This window comes from Muscardinus avellanarius, assembly GCF_963383645.1.
Source record: "Muscardinus avellanarius genome assembly, chromosome: 20".
NCBI lineage: Eukaryota > Metazoa > Chordata > Mammalia > Rodentia > Gliridae > Muscardinus > Muscardinus avellanarius.
The window spans coordinates 7,020,740-7,048,331 of record NC_137806.1 but is presented as its reverse complement, the minus strand read 5'-3'; the positions used below and the strand labels follow the sequence as shown (position 1 = coordinate 7,048,331).

Below are 27,592 nucleotides of genomic sequence, written 5' to 3'. Positions count from 1 at the left end.
CGGCAGCTGAGTTGTAGTGTTTCACTGTGATTTTACGTGTGAGACCTTTCTAAGTTTGCTGCGCTGCTTTGTGGCTGGCATTTCTCTCCAGACTCGGTGCTTTCTAGGAAGAGACAAGAAAGTGGTGCGTCGTCGTGGGCATCAGAATCCTCATGGCGCGGAATACTGCATACTGTGGAACTCCGCTGAAGCATTTCCTTCTTTTTCCTTTAAAAAAAACTAAGTTTCTTATCTCTTAGTGATGCATTTTGAAGTTTTTATTGTTGAATGAATTGAAATGCTACCTGGGATTTGCTTTAAAACATTGAGGGGGAAAAGTAAACAAGAGGGACAGATTTTTTTCACAGTCACTTAAAATGGATGAATGAGGCTTTGTCCTTTCTACTGTCTTTTTTCTGCTTCTGTGTTTGCCAAACATTTTTCACTATAAGTTTAAAAAAAGTAAATGTGTGTAGGTTGAAAGCCGTGACTTTTCCTAACTGACTTCATGTTAGGGTTCTGTCTATAATTCGCGTAGTCCAGATTCTGTTGATTTTTAAAGTCACCTACTTGCATGCTTTGATCTCTTCTTGTATACTTAATACTCCAAAATTTCAAATACATTACATGTTGTAAATGGCTTTGGACTTGAGCATTTTCCAAAGAAAGTAGGTAATTAGAGGTTTACATCATCCGTCTCGAGCTACAAAGTCCTAAAGATATAGAGCATTCTGGTTTTAGACACCAGTCTGAAGACAGATGTCAGAGATGGAATTTTTTGGGAGGGTAAAGTCCCGTTTACCTTTCTACCTTCTGTGCATACATGGACGTGTGTGTGTGTGTGTGTGTGTGTGTGTGTGTGTGTGTGTGTTTTGTTAGCTTTCCTTCCTCATGATAGTTGAGCTTTATGGAAATTCCTTCAACCAGTATTTATGATCACTCACAGCATAACAAGCTGTGTGTTCCCAAGCCTAACTCATCCCTGATCTGTCTGTGAACCGTCTGAAGGTTTGTAGTCAGATTAGTGTAGTAATGTCATGGTTAATAAATATCTACTGGCACAAGGAGTTACATAAGCACTTAGTGGATTATTCCTTTTAATCCTCACAACCTTACCAGGCAGGAACAACTGCCATCATCCCCGTTCATAGGAGTAAATTGTAGAAAATCACTTGGAGCCAGAGTTAGAAGATAAAATAAAAAGTGCTCAGTGCAGCTTGAATTTCAGATTGATAACTAATGTTTAGTTTAATATGTGTCAAATACTACAAAACCTCGTGGCTCTAACTTGGGAAAGAGAGAGAGCTGGGAGTTTAAACTATGTAATCTGGTCATAGGGCTCAAGGCCTTAATTGCTACTGCCGCCACTGGACTTCGAGAATGAAGCTCACCTGAACACTGAGGCTATGCGTGGCAGCTGTGAGATTATATATGTATGTATATATATATATATATATATATATATATATATATATACACTGCACTCGAGTCATTTTCCCTTAGAGATTGTATTTGTGTAATGTAGAAGCATATCCAGTTCTTCCTGATTTCATATGGAATCAAAATGAAGAAGACTATGGGTTTTTTTGTTTTTATTTTTGTTTTTGGTGGTGCTGGGGGTCCTGGAAGCCCTTCTACCTCTGGGCTACACTCCCAGACCTATTTTTACATTTTTATTTGGAAACAGGGTCTCTTAAGCCAGCGCGGCTGGCTTCGAACCTGCGCGATCCTCCTGCCTCCACCTCCCAAGCGCGGGGATGACAAGCGTGCGCACCACGCCCGCCTAGATGATGCTTTTTAATGTTGAAGTCTGATCACATCAGCCTTTTTATCCAGTAAGATTGTTATCTTTTTACTTTCCTGCAAGTACAGACTTACTTATATGCTTGTGCTAAAACAACACATTTGCCTTTTTAAAAATAAGATCAAGGGAATGACGCTTGAATAAGGTACTTAAAAGATCCTTGAAATCCCTGTCTCCTTGGTCATTCGCGAATCGTCTGGACTGTCTTCTACTTCAGTGGTTCTCACGCCTGAGTGTGCGTCGCAGTCCTCGGCCTGATGCATAGACCTGGGAGGCCACAGGTTTGCCTTCCTCACACCCTAGGTGATGCTGCTGCTGCTGGCCTGGGGACCACACCTGAAGAGCTCCTGACTTTCTGTGTCCCTTCCTCCCCCAGAGGTACTTTGGTTGCTAACCACTTAGCTAGAATGTCCTCTCTCTGAATCTTTCTTTGACTTCTATTTTACTGAAACAATTAACCTCAAACTGTAGTGTGTATTAGAATCTCCCGGGAAACTTGTTAACAAAGCAGATTTCTGTTTGGACTCCAGAACGCTCACTTATAGCCAGCACCCTCGTTAATGCCGACAGTCTGTGGACAACAGCTTGTGAAATACTAACTGCAGTTGAAATGGTCACGTTCTCCTCATGGCCAGGACTGCATTCTGTGTCTGTCTCTTGTTTCTCATGCTACACGATCACTTATATGTATGTCTTTTTCCTACCAGAAATATGCCTTGCTCATCAGAGTGTGATGCTTAGCATACGCAGTATTCAAAAGTAGTGGACTGGCCGGGCGTGGTGGCGCACGCTTGTCATCCCCGCGCTTGGGAGGCGGAGACAGGAGGATCGTGCAGGTTCAAAGCCAGCCTCGCTGGCTTAAGAGACCCTGTTTCCAAATAAAAATATAAAATAGGTCTGGGAGTGTAGCCCGGAGGTAGAAGGGTTCCATCCCCAGTACCACCAAAATAAATAAATAAGTAGTAGACCGAACATGCACGGGAGGGCTCTCGGCTCTCGGCTGTGACCCTGGAGGATGCGCTTGGTCTAAGCCTCAGCTCCCTCGTTTGTGTCATGGTGGTTGTGGTTAGCAGCTTGCAGGTTGTGTGGTGTTTGGTGTAGTGATGGGCATACGGAATGTACTCGGTCAAGTGAAACCTTCAAGTGTTGTGGTTGTGGTTGTGTCTGAGACACGCGAGACAAAGGGTGGCATTAGGGCAAACCCTGAACTACGACCTGAGCATCCGGCTTCAGGATCTGTGTCTTAACGCTTCGTCACCATCTCTGTTGAAGTTGTCTCAGTTAGACATTATTAATGTGCTGCTATTTCAGTGCAATACTGTGAAATGAATCCATGCCTTGGCCCTCTTCTCTCCTATAGGAAAACAAAGAAACCGCTTGGAGCCCATGGACACCATATTCGTTAAGCAAGTTAAGGAAGGCGGGCCTGCGTTTGCAGCTGGGCTGTGCACAGGTGCGGCGCCTTCTCCCCGCGGCCTTTCCGTCGTCTTGTCGCTCGTGTCATCTTCCCCACGTGTGGCCCTGGCTTTCCCCGTCTGTCCGCGTGTGCCCCTCCCTTCCCCTCCACATTGGTCACTAGAGTTTCCGAGGCCTGCTTGTGTTCCTTGATGCCTGAATGGCTGGGTTTGAGCAGAAATATTACATACTGATAAATTGTGGGCTTTTTAAGTTACCCACAGATAACAGACTTGGTTGCTCTTTTGAAGAGTCTGTTTTCCACAAGTTGAATTTTTACAGAGGATTATAAAATAGCAAACTAATGAAGGCATTTATCTGCCATGCGTGTGTGTGTTACTCTGGATTGAACTCATGGACATTCTACTCCCAGCCCTATTTTATTCTTCATGTTGAAACAGGGTGTCACTAAGTCGCAGAGGGCCTCAGCTGAGGCTGGCCGTGAACCTGCGATCCTCCTGTCTCAGCCTCTCAAGTGCTGGGCGTATTTGGCACAGTCTAATCCTCTTGGCTGTCCACCTTTTAGAAGTGCCTCTTAGCCAGAGGTGAGAAAGAATGGCTTAGGGTTCCAGTGTAATTGCACACCTGTCTTCATATGCAGGGGTCCACGGCTGTGGTCTAAGTACCTGGACCTGGATCTGGTCACTGTTGGTGCTAAAATATTTTATGGTTATGATTTTAGTAAAAGCTAAACAGATTTCCAGTATTAGTAAACAATTTGAAATAGTTATTCCTTTGTTTTTAAACATGAAATAATTTAAAATAAGGATCAATGAAAAAAGTTTTTATACTGCCTTTTGAATAACATGATTTTGCAGGTATAAATAGGTCAATAGGTTATATTATTGCTAAGATTTATTAGATTACTTTTTTTTTTTTTTTGGTGGTGGTTCTGGGGATGGAACCCTTCTACCTCCAGGCTACACTCCCGGACCTATTCTATATTTTTTTTTATTTAGAAACAGGGTCTCTTAAGCCAGCGCGGCTGGCTTCGAACCTGTGCGATCCTCCTGTCTCTGCCTCCCAAGCGCGGGGATTACAAGTGTGTGCCCCTACTCCCAGCTGCACCATCTTTTTAACTGTTGCAAGACTGAGAAAATGAAGTGGAGATGCTGTGATAAATTTTTGTTATTTATTAATAAATTTATTAGTATTTTTCTATTTTCTTCTGTTCTTTCGTCCTTGGTGCTTTATCTCTTTTTCTTTTTATTCCTCGGATTCTCCCTCCGTTAGAATGAAGAATATATTTTTTCAAAAGTACATGCATACCAATATTTTTATAGTACAGGCTAACCAATAAACTAAATATGTATATTGGAATAATACTATGAGAAAATCAGCTGGACTATGATGAGAGGACAGTGGTAAAATAAAAACAATCAGTAACCAACAGTTGAATAATTCAATAGTTGAATAATGTTCTCTACCACAAATGATAGGAACAACTAGTAGTTCTACCTTCAGAAGGGGTATAGATAGGGTACCTGTGGTCACCTAGTAACTATCTTTTGAAGTATCTTTTCTTTTTTCTTTTTATTTTTGTGGTACTGGGGAGATCAAAGCTCTGTTTCAAAAGAAGCAAAATATACCACAATTTAGGCTATTTTTTATTTTTTTTTAAATAATAAATAAGTATACATTAAAAATAACGACATTGTCAGGGCTGAGGATGCAGCTCCGTGGTAGAGCCCACTATTCATGAGGCCTTGGGTTCAGTCTCCAGCATTGAAAACAATAAGACACTCAGAGTGACTCTCTAGCATTTCCTCATATATGTCTATTTTTACTCCTCCTTGAAGGTGATCGAATTATAAAAGTCAATGGAGAAAGTGTCATTGGAAAGACCTATTCCCAAGTAATTGCGCTAATTCAGAACAGGTAAGATTCTTGAAACGTGACTAATTTTGGTCAAAGATGATTGTTCTAAATCAATAGAGAAAATAGATTTTAAAATGTTTTGTGTTTCAGCGAGGAGCTGTGTGACAGGAGTCTGGACTTTGTGTGGTGGTGAACAGTGTATTTGAGAGTCATGAACAACCACCTCCCTGGGAACAGCTTCGTGGCTTTGCTTAGTTAGGCACATTTGTCAGATTTGTGATTATAATCCTTTAGCGCCTCAGAGGCACACATGTTAGATTTACTCTTAAGTTTCTATATTTATTTGAAATGACAAATATATAACTTGTTGAAAATAAATATATAAATAAATGCATACCTGGTTGATTTTAAAGCCCCTTACTAAGATATATCACTTTTAATTCACTATTTAAAAGTAATGTATCTTACTGAATAAATCTCCTTGTCTTAAATTTTTTCATTTAACCAACACAGAAAAGCATATTTCTTTTAAAATCATTTGTCTGCCTACAATCTGTAGAATGATAGAATTTTGAGTTCCAGCCGGGCGTGGTGGCGCACGCTTGTAATCCCAGCATTTGGGAGTCTGAGACCTGAGGATCACAGCTTACGGACAGCCTCAGCTACATTATGAGGCCCCTTGCAACTCAGTGAGACCCTGTTTCAAAGTAAAGAATAAAAAATTGGGCAGGGGGTATAGCTCAGAAGTCAAATGCCTCTGGGTTCCATCCCCAGACCCGCAAAATAAAAAAATAAAAATTTAAAAAAAAAAGAGTTTTGAGTTCCAACGCCAAATACATATTTAGAGATGAACTGTCTCTGGGACCTCAGATAATTTAATTCTACCCTATTTCTTTCACCCGTACACCTAGAACATTTTAAATTTCAAATAAAAATAGAGAAAGCCCAGAGACTTTCTATTGAATTTTTGTCAAGAACAGGCCGTGAACACGGGAGCAGTCTCCACGTCGTCGCTGTGTTCTGGTTTCTTGCCGGATGCAGCTGCCAGAGCTTTTGGGTTGTTGAATGTTTCCTGAGCTCCACTCACTTGTCTGTAATCCAGTTGAAGTTCTTTATTTTCTAAAGATTTTTATCAAGCTCCTTCAGCCATGTCCAAAGCATTTTGTGCTATAATCTAAATTATTTATACACTGTCCTTTTTTCAGTTAAGTAACATGATCCTGATTAATTGATCTCAAACATTCTGTTTAATGTTTTAAATTTTAATGAGATTCTTAGAGAAAAAACTCTTTAATCTTGCCCCTGAGTGATTGTGAGGCATTTTTTTGTATGTGGTCCTAGGAATTGACCCAGGGCCATTCGACCTCTGAGCTACATCCCCAGCGCTATTTTTTAATTGGCTCACAACGTAGCTGAGGCTGGCTATGAACCTGCGATCCTCCTGTCTCAGCCTCCCAAGTACCGGGATTACAAATGTGCGTCCCCACGCCCGGCTGTTGACGATGGACTTAAAGCTTCTCTAAGAGGCAGCAGGAAATCTGCCCACATTTCCTCGTAATAATTGAGATCCTCATAAAGAGGCCAATGCATTTCGTCAGCCTATAATTTAAGGATTTAAAGTATATTTGTTAATATCTCTTTTAGAATAATATTTTCTCAGTTAACCACACTTAATCTTTGTTTTCCTTAAAAATCCACATACTTTTTCTATTACCAGTACAGATCTTTTAGAGTAATAAGATTTTGGAATGACAGTCTTAATTTTTTAGCCAGTAAAAACAACTTAAAAATTAGAGAAATGCCTATCTTATTCTTAAAAAAATGTGTTCCTTTTTCCTCCACAGTTGGTAGCAAATGGGTAATGCAGAACAAAAATTCTGAAGTATACTAACATAAAAATGTTTCCTTGCAGAATTTTTCTGAACATCAGTATGCATGTTCTACCTACTCTAAATATTGAAATATAAGCGCTTCCATATTTTGCTAGTTAAGTTTATTTGGACCTGTGTTTCTCAGAGGTTTACCGTTCTCTCGGCATTTGTGGTCCTAACAACAGTTCAGATCTCTCAAAAAATGACACCAGTACGTTTTTAGATCCTTCATTATTATTCTGTTGTTGTTACTGTTATTATTTGTATGGTTCAGTCCTCTGAGCTACATCTCCAGCCCTTTTTTATTTTTTATTTTGAAACCGTCTCACTGAGTTTTGGATGCTGACCATGAGTTTACAGTCCTTCTGTGTCAGACGCCCCGTTACTAGGGTCAGCGGCTGGCTGCTGTTTCTTGCTCTTTCTTTTATATTAGTATTTGTGGGGCAAACTGATTATTACATGAGCTAGCGAAGCCTGGTAGAGATACTGCTTTTTATTTCCCTTGCTAATGTGATTGGGATTTAGTTTAATTTACCTGTATGGCTTCCTTCCCTCCCTCCCTCCCTCCCTCCCTTCCTCCCTCCTTCCTTCCTTTTTTGGTTGTGCTAGGGATCAAACCTAGGGCTTTGCACGTGCTATGCAGGCACTCCACCGTTGAGCTGTACCTCCAGCTTCCCTTGAACCTGGGCAAACTTGTCTTTTATGGTTAAGAAGAATTCACAGCACCAATATAAAATAAGACTCTGATCTCTTCCTGTAAGAGCTCTGAAATTATGGAGATGAAAGCAAATAGCTGAGATGATATTGTTGTAATTGTTAAAACTAATCATTTCAGTAGTTGTGATGGCAAACTGATTTCCTTTGCCTCTGAGGATAAAAACTACTGTTTCAGAATTAGGGTGTTAGTATTGCTCTAAATGTTCAGTTTGAGGAGGCTCCAAGTACATAACCATGGTACCTGTGCTCACATGCATGAGGCCCTGGGTTCCATCCATTGAACCACACATGTACACAATAGTTTAAGGAATCTGGTTTTTTCTTTTCTTTTTTTTTTTTTTTTTAAGTACTGGGAATTGAACCCAGGGGTATTCTACCTCCAAGTTATACTCCCAGCCATATTTTTTATCCTTTATTTTGAAACAGGGTCTCACTAAGTAGCTGAGGCTGGCCTCGAACTTGAGATCCTCCTGTCTCAGCCTCCCAAGTACTGGGTTTACAAGTGTGTGTCACCATGCCTGACTTCTGCGGTTGTTTTATGTTAAGAATTTTTTAATTTGATAACAGACTATGATAATAATCTCTAAATTGTTTTGGATTTGAATAAAATAATTGTAGGCTGATAATCATTTTGATTTTGTTCTAAGGCTATTTAGGTAACATATTTGTATTTCTAACTTAGAAACATATTATAAAGAAAACTTGACTACTTATGAATTGTACAAACATAAGATAGGGTGCCCTATTTTTTGTATTAATATATCTATATAAAAGAGAGTTCCTTTTCTTCTAATGATTTGGTCTTATAAAGACTTTTTTAAAAGACAAAATTAAACTCTGAAACAGTTTTTAAAATATTTCTGAGTTAGCCAGGCATGGCGGCACATGCTTGTAATCCTAGTATTTGGGACACTGAGACAGGAGGATCAGAGTTCGTGGCCAGCCTCAGCCTCTTAGTGAGGCCCTCCACAACTTAATGAGACCCTATTTTAAAATAAGGAATAAAAAAGGGTTGGGGGTAGAGCCTGGAGGTAGACTGCTCCTGGGTTCAGTCCCCAGAACCACCAAAAATATATTTCGGAGTTAATGATTTTTTCTCTAAGGCTTTCTCATACATCTTCATCGCCCCTAAAACTGTATTTGCATTTGTTCAATTTCAGTGATACAACATTGGAACTCAGTGTGATGCCAAAAGATGAAGACATTCTTCAAGTGGTAAGTTTTATTTATTCAAATATGAATTATTTCCTAGTCATGAATGTTAATAAAATAGTTGTGATATAGAGGTGAATTGAGTTGGGAAAAGGTTCTAGAAACAACAGCCCCTGGCGCATTTTGCAGAGTGTAGGAGCCTCCGCGTGTTATAAGGATCGTTGCCGTTATTCGCAGTTAAGGATGTGGGAATGTCTTACCGACTACACTGAAGCCCTGATGCTGTCATTTAGTGTGAAATTTCTAGAGTTTGGGCCACTGTTGTATTCTAGGTAGTTCTTTGACCAAAAGCCAGAGTTCAGAGTTAAATTGTATTTATTTCTAGGAACCTAGAATCTTTTTAAAAAAATAAGAGCATAGAATTTTTATGAAAGGCATTTCCTAGTTTTCTCATAAATATGCGTGCCTTCAAATAACCCAGCAGTTTTGTTAACAGCATCAGTTCATTCCATTCAAAGCTTTATTCACCATGAATGGAGTCTACAGTTGAAGGGGAAAATGTGTTAGAAGAAAGGAAACTGAATAGCTAACAACTAACATTTAATGCAAATATTCTTACTTTTAGAAAGAAAGAAGTTTAATGGAATACTTAATTCCTTGTATCTGTCAGCATTCTTGCAGCTATAACCTAAAGATTGACCACATTAACTTAGAGAAAAGAGGATTTATTTGCTCACAGTTTGGGGGCTCACAGTTTGGGGTTCAGTCCATGTGAAGCCAGGGACCATATTTCAGGGCATGGCCGCAGGAAGTGGGGAGGGGGAGAGCTCCTGGGGACAGGAAGTGGAGAGGGGGGAGCTCCTGGGGGCAGGAAGTGGGGAGGGAAAGCTCCTGGGGGCAGGAAGTGGAGAGGGGGGAGAGCTCCTGGGGGCAGGAAGTGGGGAGGGGGTGAGCTCCTGGGGGCAGGAAGTGGAGAGGGGGGAGAGCTCCTGGGGGCAGGGAGTGGGGAGGGGGTGAGCTCCTGGGGGCAGGAAGTGGAGAGGGGGAGAGCTCCTGGGGGCAGGAAGTGGAGAGGGGGGAGAGTTCCTGGGGGCAGGAAGTGGAGAGGGGGGAGAGCTCCTGGGGGCAGGAAGTGGGGAGGGGGTGAGCTCCTGGGGGCAGGAAGTGGAGAGGGGGGAGAGCTCCTGGGGGCAGGAAGTGGGGAGGGGGTGAGCTCCTGGGGGCAGGAAGTGGGGAGGGGGAGAGCTCCTGGGGGCAGGAAGTGGAGAGGGGGAGAGCTCCTGGGGGCAGGAAGTGGGGAGGGGGAGAGCTCCTGGGGGCAGGAAGTGGGGAGGGGGTGAGCTCCTGGGGGCAGGAAGTGGGGAGGGGGAGAGCTCCTGGGGGCAGGAAGTGGGGAGGGAAAGCTCCTGGGGGCAGGAAGTGGAGAGGGGGAGAGCTCCTGGGGGCAGGAAGTGGGGAGGGGGAGAGCTCCTGGGGGCAGGAAGTGGGGAGGGGGTGAGCTCCTGGGCTGAGCTTATATCACAGGGCCGGAGCCAGGGCAGTACAAGGGCAGGGATGGGGCATACATTCTCCAAGGCCACGCCCCAGGAACCGCCCCCCCAGACACAGCCTGCCTGCCTGCCAGTAAACCCATTCCAGTGATTCATCCCCTTCTGGGATTACAACCCTCATGCCTCAGTTACATCAACCCTGAATATTGATAAATGGCCTCTTTAGGGAACATTTGATATCTAACTATAACACTCCTTTACTTAGCTTAAATAATTCTAAAAATAAAAAGGTGACAAAAATAAACAATTAATTCCAGGCAATAATCCTGTCAATTCACTTTGCAGATTGAGTGACTGCTCAAAAGCCTCTCAGTAACACATTGAGCTAACAGCTGGAGCTAGGAAGTGTTTTTTAAATGACACTGAAGCATTTTTAAAAATTCCTTTTAGTGACTAGTTGAGTTTTTCTTATTATTTATAACTAAGTTCAAGAAACACAGGGAACTTGTTTTGAACTCAGCTCAGTGAAGGTCTTAAGTTTCTGTGTATAGTTTTTACAAGTTTGTCTCTGAGGTGGATCCTAACACTCACGTGTGAAACAGAAGTAACTCGAGTCCACAGAGATCTATGCAGTGTTTTCAAGGAATGCCGATTTTACATAGGAAACTAACTTCCCTTCCTAAGTGCGCAGCTCTCGATGGGGAGGTGGACAGGGAAGGCCGGCGCTCGGAGGGCTGACTAGCGCTCCGCTCGCGGTGCTGCGGTTGGTGCCGAGTGGGCGGCTGGATTCCTCCTGGGACCTGCAGGCTGAGTGCGGGACTGACTGGTGCCCTCGCTCCTTGCCAGGGTGAAGGTGCTGTTGGTGTGCTCATGTCAAGATGTCACCACACTGGGCTTCTAAGGAATCAAATACAGGGCTGTGGATTTGGCTTGTGTGAAATATCGATGAAAAGCAACAGGCCACTTAAAGCAATGGAAGGAACCATTTTTCTACTGATCAGTGGAAAATTAGTTTAATTGATCTGTGTTATATTTATTTACATTAAATAAATTTAAAGTAAAAGTAAATTACAAAGTGTTGTGCACAGGAAAAAACTAATTCAGAAACTGACATAAATATGCATCTTCATAGCTCATCAGTAAAGGGTTTTGGTACACGGTAACAAAAGTATTTTCAATTCTGGGGATTGAACCCCAGCGTTTTTGTTTTCTTTTTTTTGTTTGTTTTTACCACGGAGCTACTTTATATCCCCCTCCCAATGCCTTATTTTTTTGAGACAGGTTTCATCAAGTTGCCCAGGCTGGCTTCAAACTTGTGATCCTCTTTCTCGGCCTCCCAAGTAGCTGGGACTACAGGCATGTGCTGTGCTACCATCCCAGAGTCATTTTTAAAACACGTCATTTAAATTATTTTAATCCTAAGAAATTTAAAAGAACATGCTCTCAATGATAAAAGGAAACTTTATTTTTAAACCTTCCCTTATTCACGTTTAATGTTGTCATTCAGTATGAATCAAAGTAATATATGTGTAATTATAAGTAATATACATTGTTCTATGAAGGGCATTAGGATGTAGCAACTTTTCAGCATAAATTTTTTCACTGAAATATCTATAAGGGTCATTTTCTAGAATTGCTATAAAACACAAAGAGAATTTGGGATTTAAAAACTCGAGAAATATTGGGTCTCTGGCATAGATTCTAGACTTAAAACATCCTCTCAGGGTCTTTAGAAGTACTTAAGTATGGTACACTGATCTTAAATTGGCTACTCAGAAGATAAAGACCCATCTGTCCCTGTGAGGGTGAATATTCTTTGTAAAGAAAAGAAAGTAGCATAAACATTGTTACGGCTACCTAAAAATCACTTAGCTCTGGGAAAGCCCTGACTGTGTGGCTTGGGCTCCAGCAGGCGTGTTGTCCGTGCGTTTGTCCTGAAGTCCAGTCTGTCCAAGCTCTTCTGGACACGCTGTGCTCATCTTTGGGCCTGCACGGAACCCTGACTTCTAAAGAGGAAGGGGTCTCATGAGAGATTTCAGAATTTATGGGTGATAATGGGCTAGTCCTTAAAGGTGCGAAGTATGATTAGGAATAATTTGTTCTGTGTTTAAACTAGTGCTGGTAATAGTATGTCTTTGGCATCTTCATTGTTTACTATCGTCATTAGGCAGCATTTTATTATAGTATTTTAGACTAATATATATATATATATATATATATATATCTCCATATTTTTGAGGAATTTTTATAAAGTAAAAAGCACTTCTTGTTTCATTTCCAAAAAGACAAAAAAAAGGGTTTTATTCCCCTATGGAATGTTGCTGTGTAACCACAGTGGTTCGCTCCTCGTGGTTCTGGAGGTGCAGTCCTGCGGGTTTGGTGTCAAGGATGGCCGGCTTCTGGGGGCGGTGCCTTGGCTCTGCCGTGGCTGGGTGGAAAGGCCGAGGCCTTGGGATGAGGCGCTGGTTGCACATGAGGGCCCCGCCACCACGACTGCCACCCCAGGCCCACCCCCTCGTTCGACAGGTGGACATGGGCACCACTGACCCTCCCTCGGATGAGGTAGACAGGCGCAGGAGGGCCGGCTCCCGGGGGAGCGTCTTGGGCAGGGCTGGTGTTTGGTGAGAGCATTTCTAGCCTGTTCTGGAAGCCACAGCACACCAGGCAGCGCAGTTGGTTGTCCAGGGAAGAGAGCACTGCTGCAGGGGCCGCGACAGCAAGGATGTTCCTGAGGCCGGCCTTGAGTCGCACGGGAGCTGAGGTCAGGCGGTGTCCGCTCTTCACTGAGGCCACGCTCTGCCATTCCACACACATGTGGATATAAACCCAGAATGTGATTCAACCAAAGTGTTTCCTTAGGTTTATTAGGATTACTTTGAAAGCAGTTCCTTCATATGTTCTATAATGAACATAGCTTTTGCTTTAAAATGCATCTGTCAAATATGGATTGAAAGTGGTCCTGCCCGGAGTAGGGGGTTGGAATTCTGGAGGTTTCTTTCATATTTTCCAAATTTGCCACAACTACTACTTTCTCTTAAAAAAAAAAAAAAAAAAAAAAAAAAGCATGGTAGTGCACACTTGTAATCCCAGTACTTGAGAGACTGAGACAGGAAGATCGTAGGTTCATAGCCAGCCTCAGCGACATAGGGAAGTCCCTGGGTTCCCCCATTAGTGCAGAGGAGGGGGCCGGGGTGTAGCTCAGAGGTAGAATGCCCCTGGGTTAATCCCTAGTACAAAACACAAAAACAAGTTATATATAGGAATCATATAGATACCGGGATCATACATTTTTAAAAGTTTTTAATAGAGTGATGTGAGACTACATTGCACCAATAAAAGTATCTTAAAATATATATGTAGAAAACAGAAAAATAAATCCAAGCCTTCAAAACATAAATGACTGGTTCTAGCAATTCCTAGGCGTATGTTCTAATCGTGTTAGGCTTTCCGGGGGACAAGTTTGTCCGTGACGCACACCAAGGAGTAGCTTGGGAAGCCCGGGAGCTCCAGCCTTCCACGGCTGGCGATAGTGACCTGCCTGAGCGTCAGTGAGGCCGCAGCCCCGGCAGGAGCTTCTGCACACCGCGCCCGCTGCTCTCCCAGGCCGGGTCCATCAGAGCGAACAGAGCAGCCTCGTCGCGTCCACGCACGGCCCCAGAGGCAAAGCGCAGCTTCTGGTTGTATTTCTGCTCAAAGTATGAGATGCTCAGGCTTGTTATGTGCTTAAGCTGTAATTCCTCAGGCTGCGTCCTGCAGAATTACTCTGGAAGTCATGTTTTTGTGGATATTCAGTAGTTATTTCATGAACTAATGAAATAGTCCAAAACCTTAATTTTTGAGTGAATCCTATTTAACAGACAGCCTTTTTTTTTTCACCCACATCCGAGTGTGAGGAGGCTGTTGTCAGCTGACAGCTGTGGCTGTGCCCCGGCTTACTGGGGAAGGAGGAGGCTGTCCTGTTTTCAGTGCATAATAGAGCTTTCGTTTCGTCATCGGAAGCAGAGATGGAAGAAGCCGAGGGAAATGAGAGATGAGTGTTGCTGTGTGGAAGGGAGGCTTTGTAACACCTCGGACAGCGGTGCCGATGGAAGGAAGTAGCCGTCGGGCGCGTGTCACCAGGCGTGTTTTGCTTTCAGGAGAGGCAGACAAATCAAATAAGCACCAGATAAAGCCCGAGAAAAAGATGCTCAAAAGGATACTGAAGTTATTCTCTGTGCCTAAGTGCCCGTTTCCTCTCTTGGTACCTTCCAGAGAAGTCAGTATAGATGTATTTTTAGCTTGCCGTTTGCAGCATCAATATGGCAACATGATTCTGTCTTTATACCAGTAAGCAGCTTCTACTATGTTTTCCTCTTTTCTGCTAGCTCCAATTTACAAAGGATGTCACGGCACTGGTAAGAAATGCACAGTGGCCATTTCCCTGCTTTTAAGGCATGTTTTATAGAGATTTTTAATAAGCCAACCTATTAAAACTGTTTGCTTACAGAAATCCCTCCATAGTGTTAATCTTACTAATTTGCAGAAAGTGTTTGTGATGTTTCTTTCTTTCTTTCTTTCTTTCTTTCTTTCTTTCTTTCTTTCTTTCTTTCTTTCTTTCTTTTTACCTTTTTGATTTTCTTTTGTATCCTGTGCATAACTGGCATTAAAGCTTCATATTTATCTGCTTCGGTATTTTTTTAAGTGTCCTACCCCTTCCTTTTCCCTAGCATTTTGCTGGTATGTTGTGTTTGTGGCTGCACTTGACCTGTGCGAGCTGTCTAATGCACAGACAGCATATAAGGACAGACTGGAGCTAAGCTTGCTTTGATTACAAGGTGTGTTACCACACCGAACTGTCTCATGCTGAAGATAGTCCTGTGTTGCATGGATGAGCTCTGTTTTGTCAAGTCTGTGCAGTTAATTTCAGTTGCTCTTAAATTTTAAAAAATGTTACTAATTTTACAGATATTTGAGTAAAAGATAATTTGAACTGCATGCATGCCTGTTAATAATAGAGAAATGTCTTTTTATAATAAGTAAAAGAAACCAAATAAATATATGCAACATAATTTTGCATTAGCCTAGAATAAAAAAATGAAAATAATATGCAGAAAGATGGATTAACTTCTTTCATATTTTTGTGAAAACATGTTCTTAATCTCCTAAACATGCATATTCTCTTATTTTAAAAGTTAAAACATTTCGCATGGATGTTGAAGGCCTTAATTTATCAAAGTATTATAGGGATTCTATAATGATCAATTGATAAGACACTTCAATAAATATATGTGATTTTTAATTCTAGTGGTGCTTTAGTTAAGATTGTTAATATTTTCACCTTCTCTCTGGCAAAAGAAAAGAATCTTCTTTTGCTGGGATTTATTAAGCAGCCATTTAACCTGTCGACTTTTGAAAATTATGGGAAGAATTTTAGAAGCAATGTGGCATGTCTAATCGGTTGGAGGGCATTTGATGTGTCTCACGTTTTTCACTAAGTGATTGTAACTTGGGTTTGTTGCAGATTCTACAATTTATTTGATTTCTGCGGTACTGTCTTAGTTGTGGAGTTCTCTTACGTCGTGTTTGCATGTGTGCTATCTAGTTAGTGCTGTTCAGGAACAGGGTAGAGCCGAGTGATAAAAATGGTGAACCGCAACGCGGCTGCTGGTGTTCTTTTTACGAATTCAAAATGATACTTTTCTCATTTCCATACAGGCATATTCTCAAGATGCCTACCTGAAAGGCAACGAAGCCTACAGTGGCAATGCCCGCGACATACCTGAACCGCCGCCAGTCTGCTACCCCTGGCCGCCGCCGGCCCCCGCACAGCCCGCCGAGGCGTCTCCTCCAGACCCGCTGTCCAGCCAACAGCAGAGCAGCTCGCCCGTCCTGACCCAGCCCGGCAGGGCCTACAGGATGGAAATACAAGTGCCTCCGTCACCAGCAGATGTCGTCAAGTCAAACACAGCCGTGTGTGTTTGCAACGAGAGTGTGAGGACTGTCATTGTGCCTTCTGAGAAGGTTGTAGACTTATTATCCAATAGAAACGACCGTACAGGTCCTTCGCATAGAACCGAAGAAATTAGGTATGGCACAGGCGAGCAGGCGTCTTTCAGAACAGTGTCAAGGACCACGTCACCGCCGTCCTCGGTGCCCACTGCCCATCTGGTCCATCAGCCCGCAGGCTCCAGGTCATTGGAACCTTCTGGGATTTTACTTAAATCTGGAAACTGCAGTGGGCATTCAGAAGGAATCTCAAGCAGTAGGTCTCCGGCCGTGGATTCCCCTTCTGTGACTGTTAATCACTATTCCCCGAACCCCCATCAGCACATAGACTGGAAAAACTACAAAACTTACAAAGAGTATATCGATAACAGACGGCTGCACATGGGCTGCCGGACAATTCAAGAAAGACTGGACAGTTTAAGAGCAGCATCTCAGAGCACGACCGATTATAACCAGGTGGTGCCCGCCCGCACCGCCTCCCAGGTACGACGCCGCAGCACCTCTCACGATCGCGTGCCTCCGTGCGTTCAGATCCGGCAGCGCAGCGTGTCCCAGGAAAGACTGGAAAGTTCTGTGCTCATGAAGTACTGCCCGAGAAGCGCGTCTCAGGGCGCCCTGACGTCCCCTCCTGCCGGCTTCAGCAGCCACAGAACTCGCTCCTGGGATTACATCGAGGGCCAGGGACAGCCCTTGGAAAGCGTCAGCTCCGAAAGTCCAACTCCTGATTCCAACGGGGAGCGGAAACAGACTTACAAGTGGAGCGGGTTCACCGAGCAGGATGACAGGAGAGGTATTTATGGACGCCCCAGGCAGCAGGAAATCCACAGATCTTTTCGAGGTTCAAATCTGTCTGTGGCTCCAAGCGTTCATTCTGACACCAGGAGAGTGAATGGGAGAGGAGTGGGCTCTTCGGCACAGTTTAAAAAAGTCCCCCCAGACCTGAAAATGTTGCAGTCCAGTAAGAATTTTCAGACTGCTGGTGGGATGTCACTGCCTCGGGCCATTTCACAAGACAGGTCTCCTCTTGTGAAAGTCCGAAGTAATTCCCTGAAAGCTCCTTCTGCGCACGTCACAAAACCACCGTTCAGCCAAAACTCGTTGGTTTCTGTCAAAGACCAAAGACCAGTAAACCACTTGCATCAGAACAGCCTGCTGAGTAAGCAGCCGTGGCCCAGGGCCGACAGCGCCCCCGAGCCCCAGGGGGAGCCCGGGAAGGCCCCCTCCTTGCGCGGAGGCCCTGCCAAGCCCGGCCCTCCGGGGGCTGAGAGCTTGGGCCCCTCCGGCTCAGAATTACCTGTCACCCAACGGACTCAAGACCTCAGCTTAGAAGAGGCGGAAACCCAGCAGCCAGATGCTTTGGACAATAAAGAAATGGTCACCCTGAGAGAAAAGCCGCCCTCTGGCCGCCAGACACCACAGCCCTTGAGGCACCAGTCCTACATCCTGGCGGTGAGTGAGCAGGAGGCCAGCTCGGACGCCACCTGCTGGCTGCCCAACGACGCACGCAGAGAGGTGCAGATGAAGAGGATGGAGGAGCGCAAGGCCTCCAGCTCCAGCCCGCCCGGAGACTCCCTGGCGTCCATCCCATTCATAGGTGAGCGCCAGTCACCGGCTTAGGGTCTAGGGCACAGACCTTGCACTGTGACTTTAAAGCATTTCTTGTGAATTTTCTAAGTTGTGCTTTAAGCAGAGCCATCAAATTTTCATCTTCCAGGTTATTTCTAGTACCAGTTTTCCTTTAAAAAAAAAAAAACTTGTATCTAGTATCTCTCTCAATTTTAATTTTGATGAAACGGACTCCCACATCTGGGGCTGAAGGAATCAACAAGCCAGTTGTAACTAGTTGTTATCCATCTGAACCGGAAAACACATCGTCGGGCAGCCTTGGCACTTAGTCAACACCATTCCTTTAAAAGGGCCTCCCTCCCTCCCTCCCTTCCTTTCTTCCTTTCTTTTTTTTTTTTTTTTTTTTTTTTTTGTGGTGCTGGGGATGGAACCCAGGGGCATTCTACCTCCAAGCTACACCCCCAGCCCTATTTTTCATTCTTTATTTAGAAATGGGATCTCACCAAGTTGCAAAGGGCCTCGCTATGTAGCTGGGGCTGGCCGTGAACCCACGTTCTCCGGTCTCAGCCTCTCCGAGTACTGGGATTCCAAGTGTGTGCCACCACACCCGGCTCTCCCTGGCCCCTTTTATTCTTTATTTTCAGACAAGATCTAACTAAGTAGCTGAGGCTGACCTCAAACCTGCGATCCTCCTGTCTCAGCCTCCCAAGTACTGGGATTCCAAGTGTGCACCACCACACCCAGCTAACAGGGCCTTTTACTTTCTGAAGCTTATTTCTTTGCAAGTTCAACTTGGATTGAGAAAAACAAGCTTTTCTTGTCCACTTACTTTGTCTTAGGATCAATCTTAGCTAGACCCAGAAGATTTAAACACGACTGTGCCACAGCCTGTAGCGCCTGTCCTGCTCACGGAGACACCAGCTGGCTGCCTCCCACCGAGGTCCCTCTCAGGAGCCTGGCGGTGTCCTGCTGCTCCCCGCCCAAGCCCGCTTTCTTCCCAGCTCACATGATTCTCCTCACCCCGCCCACAGCACCACCCCTCCTCGCTGCTCCATCCATCTGCGGCTGCGCCCCTCAGCCCCAACATCCGCAGAAGCTGTTTTGTGTCTTATCACGTAGTTCTCTATAAACTAAAATGCTCTGAAGAACAAAGCTTTTAAAGCTTTGGTTCCCTTTGACTCCCTGACAGTTAAACAAAGCACGTAGTAAGTACTTGTTGAAATAATGGCTGAGTGATCATTTCAAGATACTGGCTGAGTATACGGCAAAAGTGCTGGCCATGGCAGCTCACACCCACAGTTCTAGTACTTGGGAGGCAGAGACGGCCGCAGGTTCAAGGCCAGCCCCGGCAACTTCGTGGGGTTCTCAGGAACCCAGCAAGACTCTTTCAGAATAAAAAATAAAAGGCTGGTGAAGCTCTGAGTCAGAATGCCTCTGGGTTCAGTCCCCAGTGACACACATGTACGTTCTCATAATTCCTCTGCAGCTCTGAGCCACAGTCTGCAAACATGGCTCCGTCCTTAGGATTATCTTCTTGTGTCTCTGCTGCATGTCCTTATACCATGCTCATCTAAGGAGACCAGATAGCTCCCCAAAAGCACACAGTTAGTAAGTAGCAGACACGGGGACACAGGGCGGCTCGATTGGGTTTCATTACACAGCACAACTCTGAGGGTTTGTATAGAGTGCGTTGTGGCAAGGACCCCCGGAATGGGGTGGCCCAGGGGCCTTCCCCTGCCACACAGGCACACACGCGGGCACCTCGAGGGCTTATGAACAGCTCTCCAGGGCGTTACAGTGTGATGTGCTTCTCCTGGAGCACTTATTTCTGAGTAGTCATTTCTAGAAAAAATAAAGCTGTTGAGCTGTTAGACTGTCAGGTAATGCTGTCAAACCAGCTTTTGAAAAAAGTTCCACTTCTAATGTGTATAAGTATGATATATTCAAGTTGTTAACATTGTGAGGAATCTTAACCAAAATCATAGTCATGTGCGTAACTACATTCTTAAGGCCAAGCTCAGCAGAATCGTCTCATAGATGGAGCTTAATACATCATCGGAAGTAACTGAAGCCGGGCTTGGTGGGCAACGCTTGTAATCTCAGTATTTGGGAGGCTGAGACAGGAGGATTGCACTTCACAGACAGCTTCAGCTACTTAATGAGGCCCTCCGCAACTTAGACACTGTTTCAAAATAAAGAATAAAAAAAAATAGGTCTGGGGGTGCAGCTCGGAGGTAGAATGTCCCTGGGTTCCATCCCCAGTACTGCAAAAAAAAAAAAAAAAAGTAACTGAAGAATAATGATTACTTTATGATTCTTTAATTTTTTTTGGGGGGGGCACTGGGAATCAAACCCAGAGACATCCTCCTTCCAAGTTATAACTCCAGCCCACTTTTATTTCTATTTGGAAACAGTCTTACTAAGTTGTGAAGGGCCTTGCTAAGTTGCCAAGGTTAGCTGTGAACCTGCGATCCTCCTGTCTCAGCCTCCCAAGTACTGGGATGCATGCACCACCATGCCTAGCTCGTGATTTCTTTTTCAATACATAAAGTTTCCTACCACCTGTGGCTGTATTTCATAGGCAATCAGGACAGTGGCATATTTCCATTCTAAGAACATTATAACTGTATGGTATTGGAGTAGTAAGAGTTGTACCTGGGAGTCCGAGGCAGGAGGATCACTTAGCCTACCTACAAGTCTGAGGCCAGCCCAGGCAACACGAGGAGACCCCGTTGTTAAAAAAAAAAAAAAAAAAAAAAAAAAATTTAGCTTTATGTACTGGTTGTCTGCCTCCTTTGATTTAAACTGACTGTATATCTTAGGGGAAAAAGGGGCATGTATCATATTAGAATGTCTTTTGTTGTTGTTGTTGTTGTTGTTTTCCGGTGGTACTGGGGTTCCTGGAAGCCCTTCTACCTCGGGGCTACACTCCCAGACCTATTTTTATATTTTTTATTTGGAAACAAGTTCTCTTAAGCCAGCATGGCTGGCTCTGAACCTGCGCGACCCTCCTTTCTCTGCCTCCCAGGCCTGGGGATATCAAATGGCCCACCACGTCCATCTCCTATTAGCATTTCTCAGGCAGATCTGTTAGTGGCATTTATTCTGTTCTCTTTTTCTTTTAAGGGCAGTGAAACTCTCAAAAGCTTTACGAGTGCAGGTGGGCTTTTCAGGCCATTTGCAGTGAATGTTCTTGTAGGAGTTTCCATGTTTTTGACAGAAAGGATATAAATAAGCTGTTGTTGCTGTTACAGAACTGCGTATGTAATTCTATGGTGGTCACTATTACAATTTATACAAATTCACCGCTCTTCCTTATTCTTTCTTTTCTTTTTATCGGGGTGGCACTGGCTGGGAGCTGAACCCAGGGGAGTTCTGCCCGTGAGCTACATCTCTAGCACGTTTTATTGTTTGTTTTGGGAAAGGATCTTGCTAGATTGCTCAGAGTCTGGCTAAGTTGCCGAGGCTGCTCTTGAACCTGCAGACTCCTGTCTCGGCCTCCTGAGTGTTACAGTTACACGTGTGTGCGCCACGCACCACCACCACTTCTCTCAAAATGAAGAGCCGACTCCATTGTTGAAATAATAACTGGTATTATAATGCTAACGTACCTTAACGTTTTGCGATGTAATTTGGGGAGGAAGCAGGATTACCTTTCCTAGGAGTGAAAGAAAAAGCAAAATTATATCAAGGAACTTATTCTTTCACGTTCTGTGCCAAAAACTCTGATACTTTCACTTAATTATATGAAATTATTCTCAGCTGCAGTTCTAAAATTTAAACTAATTGATTATGTGCTTCTTTCTGGAGTAATTATGTCAGTTCTGAGAAATCTCCTAACTCAGCTTATTTTAGAAAAATTCTTTTGTTTTCTCTGGGCTCTAACTTACAGCACTAGATACTAGGTGCTATGAGGAGAGATGCTGATGGTCAAAGGGAGCTAAAAAGTACTGTGTTCCATGTTCTTTTTTTATTTTACTTTTAATTGATAGATAATTATACATGTGTATGGGGTACAGTGTAATGTTCTGAAATATGTATACATTGTGTAATCATAGCACTTCATGGTCATCATTTTTTGTGAAAAATGCATTCAGAAGCCTACTTCCTGGATAGTTTGAAATACCCAGTTTATTTTGAAAGGTGCAGTTACCCGCTGTGCTCCAGAAGCCCAGGACTTATCCTCTGGTGTGACTACTCGGTGCCTGTGGACCGGCCCTGCTGGGCCCCGCTGCCGCTTTCTCTCGCCTGTGGCCGCCACCGTTCTGCTCTCTGCTCTGAGATCGGCATGAGATGGCGATCGGTGCTGTCTGTCCATCACTCAACACAATTTCCTGCTGAGCTCACCCACGCTGTTGCAAGTGACAGAAATTTCATTCATGTTTATGGTCACCTGATATTCTGTTGGGTGTATATACCCCATTTTCTTTACCCACTCATCTTCTGTTGGACACCTAGGTTTCGTCCATATTTTGGCTCTTGTGAATAGTCCTGGGCATGCAGATGTCTCTGACATACTGATTTCATTTTCCTGGGATATATACACAGAAGTGGGTTTCCCTGGATCGCACGGTAGCTATTTTTTTTTACACTGGAGGAGCCTCGTCTTGTTTTGCATAGCTGCAGTACTGATCTGTCTTCCACCATCAGCGTGGAAGAGCAGCCTTAACCCCAGCTGTCAGCAGGCGTCTTGGATGGCAGCCTCCAGCAGCAGTGAGGTGGTAGCCGGCTCTGACCTGGGTTCACATCCCTGCTGATTCGTGACGTGTTGCGTATTTTCTCATACACCTGCTGGCAGTTTGTGTTTCCTTTGAGAACTGCCTCTGCAGGTCTTTCCCACTTCTCGGTCAGGTCGCTTTTGGCTCTGGGTGCCTTACGTGTTTGAGTATTGGCCCTTTGTGAGGTGTGTAGTTTGCAAGCATTTTGTCTCCTCCTGTCGGTTACTTTCTTTATTGTGCATTAGCTCTGAAGTTTGATGTAATCCTGTTTGTATATTTTTGCTTTTGATGCCTGTGGGGAAGGGACTTATTTTGTAAAAAGAAATCTTACCCAAATTCATTATGGAGTCTTTCTCCTGTGTTTTCTTCTACTCGTTTCATATCTTACATTTAGGTCCTTCATCCATTTGAGGTGACTCTTGTGTATGGTGAAAGATATAAGTTCTTTCTTCTGCTCGGCGATACCCAGTTGCCCCTGCACCATCCATTGAGGAGACTGTTTGTGTCTTGGCACCTTTGTCAAAGATCAGTTGGCTGTAAACGCATGGGTCTCCTTCTGTGACGGCATTGGTATTTTGGCAGAGAGTACATTGAATCTGTGGATGACGTTGGCTAGTGCTCACATTTTGGTGTTTATCCACCAGCCCATGAACACAGGACGTCTTTGCATCCATTTGGACCTTCAGTTTCTTCCATCAGTCTTTTATGGCTTCAGTGCAGTAATCTTCCACTTCCTTGATTCCTGTGCTGGGGTGGTGGTCAGTACAGATGGGGTGCTTCTAGACATGGGGTGGGTTTTGTATCCTGCTACTTTACTGAGTTCATTTAATTTGTTTAACGGTTTTTTTTTTTTTTTTTTTTGGTAGAATCTTTAGGGTCATCTACATACGAGATTGTCACCCGTAAACAAGGACAGTGTAACTTGACTTCCTTGCCAGTCTGGGTGGCCTGTAACTGTCCTGGCCACAACTCCCAGTACTGTGTTGAGTAAAAGTGTTAAGAGTGGACTTCCTTGTCTCATTCCATGTATCCCACTTTTATCTCATTTCCTTGGTAAACAATAATAAAATATTTCAGATTATCTCATTGCCAAAAAGTGACTTTGGCTTGCAGGTCAGAAGTTCTGGGGTAGACCTGGTTCCATGTGTGGCCGGATCTAGAAATTCAAGAGACAGCATCAGCGCTGGGAGTCCTTTCCTTAGTTCGCCCCCTCCATTCCCAGATACTTTGTCTCACGTGGCAGCAACGATGGACACTGTTAACTCGACTGACATTTTCAATCCTCACTCCTCAGGGAAGGGGAAAGGAAGACCAGTTTTCTCACTGTCCATACCTTGACTCTCATGGGTCCCGACGGCCATGTTCACCCTGCCTGTTGACCGCAGACTCGGGCGCGGGCTTGACTGGGCAGGCCTGGGAGAGCAGAGCGTGCGGGCAGTGCCGCTGGCCAGAGGCGAGGATGGAGCTGGAAGCGCTTTCCGTAGTCACCTCGCAGAGATGGAGAGGAACAGTGGGGCAGAGCCGTCCTGAGGCGAAATTATCTGTTTATCGGGTGAAGCACAATCTCACATCACAGCTTCGTCTTGTTTTTAATTGGTTATTATGTAATAGATTTCCAGTTTTCCTTGCATTTTTATTAGACTCTTTTTGTGTGCTTTGCCATTTTTTCTGTTGAGAGTTAGTGATTCTTACTTATATAAAAAAGCTCTTTATATCTTACATTTTTTATGTTTGGTGTCTGAAAGGTAACCCCATTACAGTTATGCATTAATTTCACAATATGCTTGATTTTTTTTTTTTTTTTTGGTGGTACTGGGGGTGGAACTCGGGGGCCTTTCTACCCAGGCTATTCTCCCAGACCTATTTTTTAAAATATATATATTTTATTTAGAAACGGTCTCACTAAGTAGCTGAGGCTGGCTTCGAACCTGCGCAACCCTCCTGTCTCAGCCTGCCAAGTGCTGGGATTACAAGCGTGCTCCACCACGCCCGGCTTATGCTTGATTTTTATACACTTCTGTTTTTCTAGATTTTTTAAATCTGTAAGAAGATGTCCTTTTAAAATAATAATTGGTAAAAATGCAGTAAACATTTCCAGACATGAATAATTAATATAAACATAACTTTCAATATTCTTCATCTAAGAAAACTCCAAGTTGAACTATGTAAAATATGTTATCGGTGGGAATTAGTGATTTACCTCCATTTGAAAACACTATTTTCCAAAAGTAAAAGAAAATTCTGGACTATTTAGCATATATTTCTTCAGGCCAAGAGGTAGCGATGGCACTGAACGCCAGTAATTACAGCTTCAGTATCTTTACCTTCTCTTCAGTACCCAGAGCTGTGGGTCTCGTAGTGAAAAAGCAGATGAAGGCCTTGTTTTTAAAGTCGGCTCTTTGACTATGATTCACTTCACACCATGTGATACTAGCAAGCTCCAGTAGTTCCTAAGACATTAATTAATGTCTTAATGCAAACGATCTGCCTGAGATAAAGATGAGGACAGAGTAGAAAAGCTTTCATATATTCAGAGCAAAAATGAATTGGATTTAGCTGTATAGTTTCTTAATGAGTAATTATGTGATTTTAAAAGTATATGTAGCTTTTCTTTTTCTGACTTTAACGTAGCAGTGAAAGTTTATTATAAAGGATGCAAATACCACTGATATGGGTAAACCTAAAAAAAGTCGACCTTATGGAAGTGGAAGGGAAAATTGTGGTTAGCAGAGACGGGAGTAACAGTGGGGGGGGGGGTTATGGGTCAGAGTTACAAGTAGATTCTGGTGTTCTCTTGCACACTAGGGTCACTGTAGTTAATAATATATATTTCAAAATAGCTGGAAGAGATGTATTTCAGCGCACTCCACACGAATGATAAACATCTGAGGTGACGGAAAGACTTTTACCATGTTCTGATCATTATACATGTAAAGTATTTAACATGGTGCTGCTACCTAGTGTTACTAGGTAGTAACAGTAGTACCTAGCATTACTATTAGCTGTTATTGTGTGTGCATATAAGTTTGTATATGACAGCAATAGGCTTTGGGAAAAAGCATACTCAGATTTCTTCTCATAGAAATACTCATATATCTACAAGGGTGTCAGCTCTGGGGAGCAAATGGACAAGGCCAACACCAGCATCTCCTCAGGAAAGGGGGTACCTTCTGTGGTTTACACAGAAGAGCCAGGTAGACTAGCAGTGGCCCGATAATGTCCACCTTCTGGCAGCCATAGACTGGGCTTTGCTGTCTTCCTACAGTAATTAAGGATATGCCGGTATGGGAATGGGGGTGAGGAGTGAAAAGTTTAAAGAATTGATAATTTAAAAAGTAAGACTTAGCCAAATCATTTGGTTCGGTCCAGAGTTCATCTGTCCGGCATAGAACACTGGGAAGCAATGACTTTAGGATGGTACGTATCTGTTGCTCTGCTTTGGACCCTTGAAGTTCTATATGCCCGTGACTTTGGAACGTTGCTTGTCGGTTATTAGTTGGCAGAAGCAACTCATTTAATTACTTCTACCATATTCTCAGAGTTATTTGGAATTATTAGAGTAATAGCTGTATAAATACATTCCTAGCAGATGAGATATTGTCATTTATTGGTGCTTTTGTGTTAAGGGTTGAAACAGTTATCTAGAAACTGGGCATGGTGGCGCACGCTTGTAATCCCAGCATTCGGGAGGCTGAGACTGGAGGATTGTGGTTCGTGGCCAGCCTCAGCTACTCAGTGAGGCCCTTTGCAACTCAGTGAGACCCTGTCTCAAAATAAAGAATAAAAAATAGGGCAGGGGGTGTAGCTCGGAGGTCAAATGCCCCTGGGTTCCATCCCCAGACCCGCAAAAAAAAAAAAAAGAGTTATCTAGCTCTTTTAACAGTGATTATTGACTGTTGGTCGTATTGTTATTGACAACTAGGTTATTTTGCATTCTGATACTTATTTCCCTTTTATAGATGAGCCGACTAGTCCCAGCATGGACCATGATATTGCACACATCCCTGCTTCTGCAGTGATCTCAGCCTCCACCTTGCAGGTTCCCGCCATAGCAACAGTGCCCCCCAGCCTCACAACTTCAGCTCCTTTGATTCGACGCCAGCTCTCCCACGACCAAGGTACCTGGAAAGCATGGTTATGGAAGTCATATCTCAGAATAGTGTGGCAGGACTGGTTAGAAAAATTGAGAAACCACTTGTAAATGTATGAATGTTGGATTTTAAATACAGAATCTGTTGGACCTCCCAGCCTGGACGGCCAGCCCAGCTCAAAGACAGAAAGATCAAAATCATATGATGAGGGCCTGGATGATTATAGAGAAGATGCAAAATTGTAAGTCATAGGTGTATTATTTTAAGTACATATAGGTGAGTGGGCATTCAGTGTGAGTTTTATGTCTACATACTAAATTTAAAGTTGTCTTATATTTGCTAACTTTAATGAAATCAGAAATGCAAATAAAAATGAACTCAAAGTTTTCACTTTGTAAAATAGCCAATGGAATTTTTTAAATAATAGTTTTAAAAAGTCAGTAATAAGCCTGGTGTGGTAGCTCACGCTTGTAATACCAGCATTTGGGAGGCCGAGGCAGGAGGAGGATCACGGTTGGCAGATAACCTCAGCTACTTAGGCCCTTTGCAACTCAGTGAGACCCTGTTTCAAAATAAGGAATAAAAAGTAGGGCTAGGGGTGTAGCTCAGTAGAATGTCCCTGGGTTCCACCCCCAGTACTGCCAAAAAAAAAAAAAAAGTAATACACAATCGTGGCACAAATGCATAGTATATATGATGTATTCCTCCTACTCCAGCTCTGCAGCCACTCAGCACTTCTCTAACACAACTGCATTACTATTACATATAGTTTGTGAGCTATTTTATGTATAAAATCATTTATATATGTGTATGTGTTCTAATTATCTTTATAAACAAATGACAGTTGGTATACACACTGATTAGGAGGTCCTTTAATTCATCCTCTCGCCACATTTTTTCATGAAACTTTTTATTGAATAATTTTCTTTTTTGTGTGGTACTAGGA

The 27,592-nt window shown here is 43.4% G+C and overlaps 1 protein-coding gene across 1 annotated transcript in view; it reads left to right on the top strand.

Moving 5' to 3' along the window:
* ARHGAP21 (Rho GTPase activating protein 21) overlaps window positions 1–27,592 on the top strand; it is a gene marked incomplete at both ends in the record, with an annotated part of 142,686 nt that overhangs the window by 64,486 nt on the left and 50,608 nt on the right. The window contains 7 exons of the mRNA XM_080717184.1: window positions 3,144–3,236; window positions 5,038–5,116; window positions 8,805–8,859; window positions 14,651–14,680; window positions 15,981–17,865; window positions 26,515–26,673; window positions 26,785–26,887. Of these exons, the coding sequence (XP_080573310.1) occupies window positions 3,144–3,236; window positions 5,038–5,116; window positions 8,805–8,859; window positions 14,651–14,680; window positions 15,981–17,865; window positions 26,515–26,673; window positions 26,785–26,887 (2,404 nt within the window). The remainder of the gene's footprint in view (window positions 1–3,143; window positions 3,237–5,037; window positions 5,117–8,804; window positions 8,860–14,650; window positions 14,681–15,980; window positions 17,866–26,514; window positions 26,674–26,784; window positions 26,888–27,592) is intronic.